Here is an 8,846-nt window from a genome sequence, read left to right on the forward strand (position 1 = left end):
TTTTCTTTACCAGAATATGGTTAGAAAATATATATTGTGTATGAAAACAAAAATGATTGTATGTTTATGAATTTGATAAATGAGCGTGTTTGCTGGAACTAATTTAGAAAAAAAATTGACAAAATAAGAATAAAGGCCATTTCTAAGTTTCATTTTCATCTGACAGGATTAATGTCTTGTAGTTTTTAATTATTTCTTTCTTTTTTTCTGTAGAATCCAGTTGGTCCAGGAAGATATGATATACAGAAGTATGAAGAGGCCCAACATCGTAATGGTGTAGAAAGTGTGTTCAAATCAAAAACAGGAAAATTGTCTCTAGCTATGGATAAATTCCTTAAGTATGTAGATGAAATTAGTAGTAGTTGTAAAGTCATTGGTCGGTGAATAAGTGCACAAAATGGAGACATATACATCAGTACAAAGCACCTAAAAGCTAAACCAGAAACCTTAAACCAATGATGTAACTCTTAACTCCTCCAAACCTTTGAGGGAGCAGTGTCCAAGCCACGTATGACATGATAATACAACTGTGAGAATGTGATATTATTTTATTTTGGTAAAGTAATTCAGAAAATGGGGGAAAAATGAAAAAAAAAAGAAAAAAGAAATGATTATTACCCCTCTCTAAAAAATAAAAAAAAAAAGTTTCTACATTCTCAAATATCAGTTTGATCAAGGTTGATTAAGTCAGTCAGTTCATGATGATGTTTTGAAATAAATATGATTTTTTTCTGTTACTACAGGGAAAGAGTGAGAGCCAAGGATATAAGAGTAGAAGATAGAGTATTCCTAGTCACACCAGAACCTCCTGAAGGTCATATGAATAGGACAAAAACTCAGATGAATTTAGGACCTAGAGGAAATTTTACGTCTCAGCGAGCTGTTACAGTAATATGACCACACCTGCACTTCAACACTGCTTGAGACCCTATCACTTTGCTTTTCTTTAAACATTTTATTGTGTTTTAATAACATTATTGTAAACAATCAATCATCCATTTCATAAAATCTAATATTTTGCCAAACCACTTAAAATTCCGAATCTCAATATTGTTTGTTGTATTCCTGTATTAGAAGTTTATTGTTGTATTAGATGAAGGCCATGCAATTCTGATTTTTAAGGTTCTTAGAAGTAAGTTGATGAGTGTTTCACAGATTTCTTTGATTCTAATATCAGAAAAATAAAGACTGGTAAAGCAAGGAAATAGTGTTCTGAATTCAATAGCTCTGAAAATTTCAAAATTGAAAAGATCTGACTATAAAAATTAATTTATTGCTTTTAAAATATAAGAGAGAGTACTGATTAGTTACCAATAAATTTGTTATGCATGGCCTTATTATGCCGAAAGGCAATTTTAATTTATATAGTAGTTTGGCAAAATTCGTCCGAAAAATATGTCATATTTTCATTTTCATCAGTGATTAATATATATGTGTTACTTAAATTTTAAAGACAGTGTAAAAAAATCTAAGCAAGCATGTTTACAATTTTGTTTGAAAATTTTGACTAGGTCAGTAGTATAGAGATTAGATGTGTGAGAGTGTCTGGTCAGAAGTTTGTTCCAAATATCCATTGCAGTTCCCTTCAGTACTTTGTTTTGGTTTTACTATGATCGTTTTTAAAATTCTCTTTTTTTATTCTATGAATTTTTATTTCCTAACTTATAATATTAATTATGAGTGCTACTTTAATAAAAGAAATTTAGAGTTTCTTTTATAATTTTTTTAAGGTTAGTTTAGGTACAGATTTACCTTAGAAGCATCTAGAGGGTGATATTAATTCATATGTTTGTTAATTAATGCATCCAAGATGCTAGGGATTTAAGTAGCAGACAGAAAGTGACTCATGCATCTCAAAAATCCGCCAAATTTTTTTTTATTTCTAAATTTCTAATTCAAGAGAAGTTGCAGACCACATAACTGGTCTTAGTTTTACATTCAGTTGTTGCATTTTCAAGATAAAAGTTATATACATGTGCATGAAAAAGTTGTCATTCTCAATTTGGTTTGAAATTGGTGGGAGATGAATAGATGGATTTTTCAAAAATACAGATCTGAATACAGAAAGAACTATCATTACATACCAAAATAGCATTCATGGTGTAGAAAAAGCATTGTTTGTTTGTGGGTTTTTTCTACAAAATGAATCACCTTTACCATAGGCAGTGCCTGAATTTTATATGGACTGGTACTGAACAATTACTCAAAGTAATGAAGGAGGCTGGGAAAGCGGAAAAAAATGACTGGTTATGTGTTGATGGCTGATGAACAAATTTGTATTTGCAGGAAATATTTTTCAAAAGAAATTAATCTAAATTTTGAACTATTTTTGTTACTTCTTCAGATTTATATACTTTATCTTTAATGTGACTTTCTAAAAGATTTTAATTTGTTTAGAAAATTGACAAAATGTTAAAAGATATGGCCATTTGCTTGATTCTAAGGTGAAGTTGTACTGAATTCTTGCATCAATGTTATGATTGCATATAATCTATATTATATAGAAGTTTTTGGCAGATTTTTGGAATTATTCACTTTTGAACAATGGTTTCAAATGGGCTTACTGGTATGCATACAATATATTATTGAATTACTTTTATTCAAATGAGTAGTACAGTCAGCTCTCATATTATTAAAAAAACATTTTCTTGCCCTAATCATTTTTAAATACAAGATGATTTTTGTGTCTGTGGCCGTGATCTATTTTAATAGTTACTTTTTCTCAGAATTATAAAAGGAATTTCATTCACTATAGATATTTGGTGTTGTGGCTGTACCAGTACATTTTTAGTACAATGTAGTTAATAACTGATTACCATATACCTGTAGAAGGTGCCAGATTTCACGATATTCTTTTTGAATATTTAGGGATATAAAATTTTCAAGGTCTTTATTTTTTGTGTCTTCATTTAATCAATCTTGTATATTTACACATAAAAGAGGGTCTGTTTATATTGTATGATACTTATGTTTTTCTTCCTTTGTAACTAAGTATTAAGTACAGTTATTTCTAAAGGCATTATCAAATGGTGATTCTTAGTAGTTGAAAACAAAATAATTTGATTGTTTATTTATATGGCTGAACAAATGACGTTATAGTGGCTTACTTTTATACGATATGTCAAGGCAGTACATTTTTTTTCAATTTTTATGAATATGTTAGAGAGGCATTGAAAAATCTCTTTTTTTCTTTTTATCATGACCTATTCCTGTGCCAAGTATGGTTCAATTTCATTCAACCGTTTCTCAGGAGGTAGGTGGACAAAAATAAAAAAAAAAAACAATTCATTCACTTTTTCACAATTAATTTTTATGAAAATAACTGTGCTTCATTCACTACTCTCTCTTAAGTCATAGGTTATCAGTGAAGCTAATGGTGTAAAGTTCTAATAATATATTTCTGTAGAAATATGGTTTATCCCCCTTTTTATACTTCTGAATATATTTATCAAATACAGTAACATTTTCAAAACCTTGATCAATCATGCAAATGTCAAGAAATGCTAGGTGGATAATTTATCAATCCTAATATGATGTGCTTCAAAGCTCTTTAGACCACAACCATGGGGAAAAAGTGATAAACACATAACCAATATTTTGTGCTACTCATAGGCTGTGTCTATTCAAAAAATATGAAGAAACTAGTCCTATTAGAATTGAAATATATCATGGAATCTCCATTTTATCATTTTATGGCCAGCCTACGGTAAAACAATGATAAAGTGGAGTTTCCATGATTTATTTCTTTTCAATTCAATTAAAATACTGGTACATCTAATTGAATCAAATTATGTAATACAAAAAGTGCTTTTTATCTATTAAGAATTTCCAACTACCAAGAACTTAGAAATAGCTGTACATCTATCTTTTTTTTTTTTAATTTTGTTTATTAATTGTTGTTTATTTGTTTACTTTTTGGTTGTTGTGTGCTCACATTTTATGTATTACAAACCATTCAGTATTATATATAGGATGTATATGTTCATTGTTTTATGTAGTAAATATATTTGTCTTTTAAAAATGGCTCAATTTTCAAAAAGAAGTTGTTAGTTACTTCTAATTTTACAAAAAAAAACAATTCTGTTTTAAGCATGAAGTTCACGAAATGGATAAACCTAAATAGACCCTTTCGCGCAAATTTTTTGAGCAGGCTTAGTTGGTACTTGTGCAGGTAGGTGCAACACCTTCCGGCAAAAAATTAGTAGAAAAACTGAGAGAGATTTCACAGGAAAGGGTAGCAGTTATCTTGTGGAAGTACCAACTGGACCTGCTCAGGAAATTAGCATGCAAGTGACTGAAATGTAATATCAGTGTGATGATTACAAGTTGGAACGACAATAATATGGATTTTGTAGAGTTCATTGATTTAAATTTGGAAGGTTATATATTTATACATTTAGTGTGTTGTGCAAGAAAGGTTTATATGTTTAGTCATGTTATTCCAGGAATATAAAAAATGAAGAAAACATTCTCTTCTTCTGATGACTATTTACACATTCATTTATTTGTTTTCCAGAAAAATAGAACTGTTGCCTAGACGACTGCTGTAAGGTTTAAAACTAGAAGCTGAATCCTGCCATCAAATACTACAGTTCTTTTATAGGTGCTGTTGAAAAAGCTGCATTTGTCATAAAAATCAAATAAGACTGGTTTCATGGTTAATCTAATGTCAAAAATGCAAAAGCTTTAGGTGTAAATCGGTTGATGACTTTAAATAATTAAATTGTCACTGCCAAACATATTACATGGTTCCTATAGCTCCTTGATTATTGAGAAATCCAGGAATTTTGATAAGTGTTTGTTCCACTTCTCTATGAAAAAAAAATATTGTATTGATATCCGATTTCATATTCATCTAAAAAAGTATTTAGTTGACCTTGACTAGTATATTTAAGCATCCGACCAAATCAGGAACATTTTTGAAACATCTACACCCATATGGCTTAATGCTGTTAACTAGTATTTTGCATGAAATGAGTAGCAGCTAGATTTTAAAATGTGTCGAAAATTCCCTTTATGCACTGACATTGATATTGTAAGAGATAATGAAAGTTCAAGACATAATACTGTGTCACATGCTTATACAATGTACTACATTAATAGAACTGAAGACCCATGTTTATGATGATTTTTAGATTTCTTTACTAGCAGTTTATACTTTTTAGTCTTCGCTATTGAAAAGATCATTTTTCAATAAAATAATTAATCTTGAATTGAAAGGCACAGAGTTGGGCATTCACTGGTTTTAAACCCAGGCACTAGTACTACATTTTTTTCCAACATGTATATTCTAGTGATAAGTAAGTTTATACATGTATAAAAGTCTAGTGCCTTTGGTTGATGCAGCCAATCTGCAACCAGTAAATAAGGTACGTAAGGAAAATGGCAAAATTTCTTAGTTATACATTGGCTTATTTTTAAGTCTCAATTCCAATGTACATTTTTGTTTTTGTTTTTATTTTTCATTTGAACATAATGTGTTTGAAATTGAAATTTAGTATTAGTGATAATTTAATCTATAGAAGGGTCTTCCTTGAGATTTGCCTTTCTTTTTATCCTGTCTGTGATATTTTGAAGTGATCTGCTGTTCATATTGAATGTTCTTTCATTCTAACCAGTATTACATATTTGTTTTGTTTGCAATATTGACTTATAATGTATTTTTATCACAGTAATTATACTTTTAACTTTATATTCATATTGCTGAATTATTTTATATATACACTTTTTATTGCTTTGTATGGATTTATATGCTTGCTAAATCATATCTTTATAAGAACTGTCTCATTGAAGAATTGTTTCTTTCTTAATTTCTTAAAAGGCTTCACTTCTTAATTGTGCATTGTGGCAGGGAAGCAACCTTATATATAGATGGTTGCTCCATTTGGGCATTTATTTGAAAAGTATAACTTACTAGAAATTGTTTTTAATGTATTCATTTCCAAAAAAATTGTTCCATTGTTTTAAAATGAAATTCCATGTTACGACCAATTAGGGAAGGAGTCTTTGTGCAGTTGTATATTGCTTTCATGAAAGCTATAAATGGTTGTTTTTACAAAGCAGTATTACAGATATAATGTAGTATTAACTGCTCTATTGTTCTATACACAAATATTTTTGTCATTAATAAATATGCAACCATTGAACTACTTTATTTCAAGATGTGAAATTAAAAACTTGATACTCAATATCTTTCTTGTTTCAATAAGCACCAGAAATTAAACTCTCTGTGGGTAGCAGCATGAACCCAAAAATTAGGCCCAAATGCTAAATTGTGTTGAAATTGTACAACGTTCAATCTTTTAGTGCCTCCAAATGGTCCACTCTAAGAACAAGTATCAACTGGAACCACTGTGCTGAAGCTCACAAAAAGATTACATCTGCTTCAAGTGGAATTCTTTTATGTAAACCCTAAAAGTGGATATCCTCTTTAAGTGACCTGCTTTTAAGGCTCATTATTCATGCAAAGCTAATTATGCCTCCTAACCTTCCTATCCTAAATAGCTTTATTAATATTCCATCAATTTGTCAAGGATAAGTTGGGCTTATCTGGTTTTAATAAATAATAGTTTTGCATGGCTCAGCCTCATACCAGAACAGAGTTTGAACCTTGAACAGTCAAGACAAATATGGACACAAAATTCATACTTAATACAGTTCTTATTTCACAATGTTAGATTATATTCTGAACATAATTATAGCAGCCACTGAACTTCTTAAATTTGCAGTTAAATGTAAACTAGACACTCAAAAGAGCCTGATCCCTCATCTGGCAAAACCGTGCGAAGTCGTTAGGTAATGATATTATTTTCATCATTATCATTGACTTCAGAATAAGGTTTATATATTGTTGAAACCAAAGCAAGTAAAACATTGGAGGGAAAGTGGCAGCTATTTTTAAAAATGGTCACCTAGAACAAAATTTGCCATCACCATTCAACTCAGGATACCATGTTTCTTAAGGAAATCAAATATCATAGAAATCTGAGCAAGTAAGAAAATGGCCAGCCCCAAAAATTGTGTTGCTTCAAATCAACTGTTGACATCATGTTAATCTTAAAAATAGCTGTACTGTTCATGATCTCATAATACATTTAGTCAAGGCAAAAACTCAGAAAAACTGCAATTTTGACCCCTATGCTCTGTTTTTATTAATCTTGGCCATGTTTTTAACAGATCACTCTGAAATGAGGATCGTTTGTGTCGAACATGCTATAGACCATCCCTGCAAAGTTTCCAAAAAGATTTTTTTAAGTACCAGTCCACATAAATTTCAGACACTGCCAATGGTAAGGTTAAAAAAAACCATGATGCTTTTTCAGTTTACATATGCTATACAGTCACATAAAAATAATCCTTTGTTTTCAGATCTGCACTTTTAAGAAAATCATACATTTATCTCCTACTAAAATTAACCAAATCAAACCAAATAAGGAACGATAACTCTTGCAAAATGCCAATTTCATGTACAAGCTATTAAAGTGAATTTGGTGGTGGGTTTTTGATATACACAAATCACCTTTTGTCTGATTATTTTTAGGACTGCTACTTAAAATAACAGGCAAAAACTAGCGTAATTGTAAAAAAAAATACGACACTTTCAAAGGCCATTCCATCAAGAGTCAATATTTTTTCTGAACTTTGCATATAGGAAAGATCTTGTGCTTAATATTTTTCAAATTTACATTAATCATCAATATGCCATTCCTTCCTACATAATCTGGAAAAATTGTCAAAATGACCTTTTAAATGCTTACCCTACCGGTACACCTAGTCCATGCTCCTGTGGAGTTCAAGTTGCTCATTTACTTTTTTTTGTATGTATTACCTTGGTTAATTTATGTTCTTTGTTGTGTTTGTCTGTTTTCCATGTTTGGATTTTGTCCCTGGATTACATTCATTTGATTTCCACTAGAATCTTGGTTCTCTTGATTACTCTTTAAGGGACCAAAACTCCAACAAAAGTGAACAGATTTTTCCTGAATTTGCACTAAGATAGATCTAATGTTGCTTAACATTTTTTCCAAGTTACATTAAACTTCAATCTATTATCATTTTCTAAATACAAGTAATCAGCAAAAACAGGAATAAATGTGAAAAATGACACCTTCAATGGCCATTAATAATCCAATGAAAGTGAACATATTTTTTCTGAAATTCATTTATCATGGTCTTAGATTTCTTCTAGCCGATACAGTTTTAAAGATACAAGTCAAAACATGTGGTCAGACCCCTATGTCTTACCTTTAGCTACGAAAAAAAAAATCTAAACATTACTTTCGTGAAAGATCTGCAGTTTCTTATAATTCCACTCAGTAGTTTCAGAGAAGAATTTTGGAAATTGTTCACAGATGACCGATGCAAGTGATGGTGAATGCTCACATGGCACATATTCAAGTTTGAAAAAAAAAAAATGTCAATGGACAAGTGCTAGGACTACACAGCCCCTTACCATTGTACGACAGCAATTATTTTTTGCAGTACTGCAAAAATGAACAAAAAATATGATGCATATTTTATCCTCAATTCTTATACTTTATCAAAATATTCCTTCTTTGGTATGGAATATAGAAGTGTTTTATTCTTACACTTTAAGTTACAAGCATTACCCAAATGAAAAGCTTCACAGAGCCCAGCATAACAACTGCAGTGGTTGAACCCTACAGTTGTGGCAAGTGAGGACAAAACAAGTTTTTGACACACATAAAGCATAAGCAATTTATTATTGACACATCAATAGTTTGGACACTATATTGGACAAACTAAAAATGTTCATAATCAGACCAAATGTTTTTCAGGTGTGGCCCTTTTGACCCTTATAATTCGAAAACCATAGGAGATATCTC

The 8,846-nt window shown here is 30.4% G+C and overlaps 1 protein-coding gene across 2 annotated transcripts in view; it reads left to right on the plus strand.

Annotated features, from left to right (window-relative positions):
- The window catches only part of LOC148628568 (ciliary microtubule-associated protein 2-like), a 16,680-nt gene extending 10,492 nt beyond the window's left edge, over positions 1-6,188 (plus strand). The window contains exons 9-11 of one of the 2 annotated variants that reach the window (XM_088590267.1): positions 214-338; positions 744-888; positions 4,517-6,188. In XM_088590267.1, the coding sequence (XP_088446393.1) occupies positions 214-338; positions 744-888; positions 4,517-4,537 (291 nt within the window). In that variant the 3' untranslated portion in view covers positions 4,538-6,188. Of the gene's footprint in view, positions 1-213; positions 339-743 lie in introns of both variants that reach the window. The other variant, XM_088590275.1, reaches the window with a different exon arrangement.
- The last annotated feature ends 2,658 nt before the right edge of the window (positions 6,189-8,846 follow it).

The sequence above is a fragment of the Perna viridis genome, chromosome 1 (genome assembly GCF_037379345.1).
Source record: "Perna viridis isolate PV_CMFRI_1.1 ecotype Kerala chromosome 1, ASM3737934v1, whole genome shotgun sequence".
NCBI lineage: Eukaryota > Metazoa > Mollusca > Bivalvia > Mytilida > Mytilidae > Perna > Perna viridis.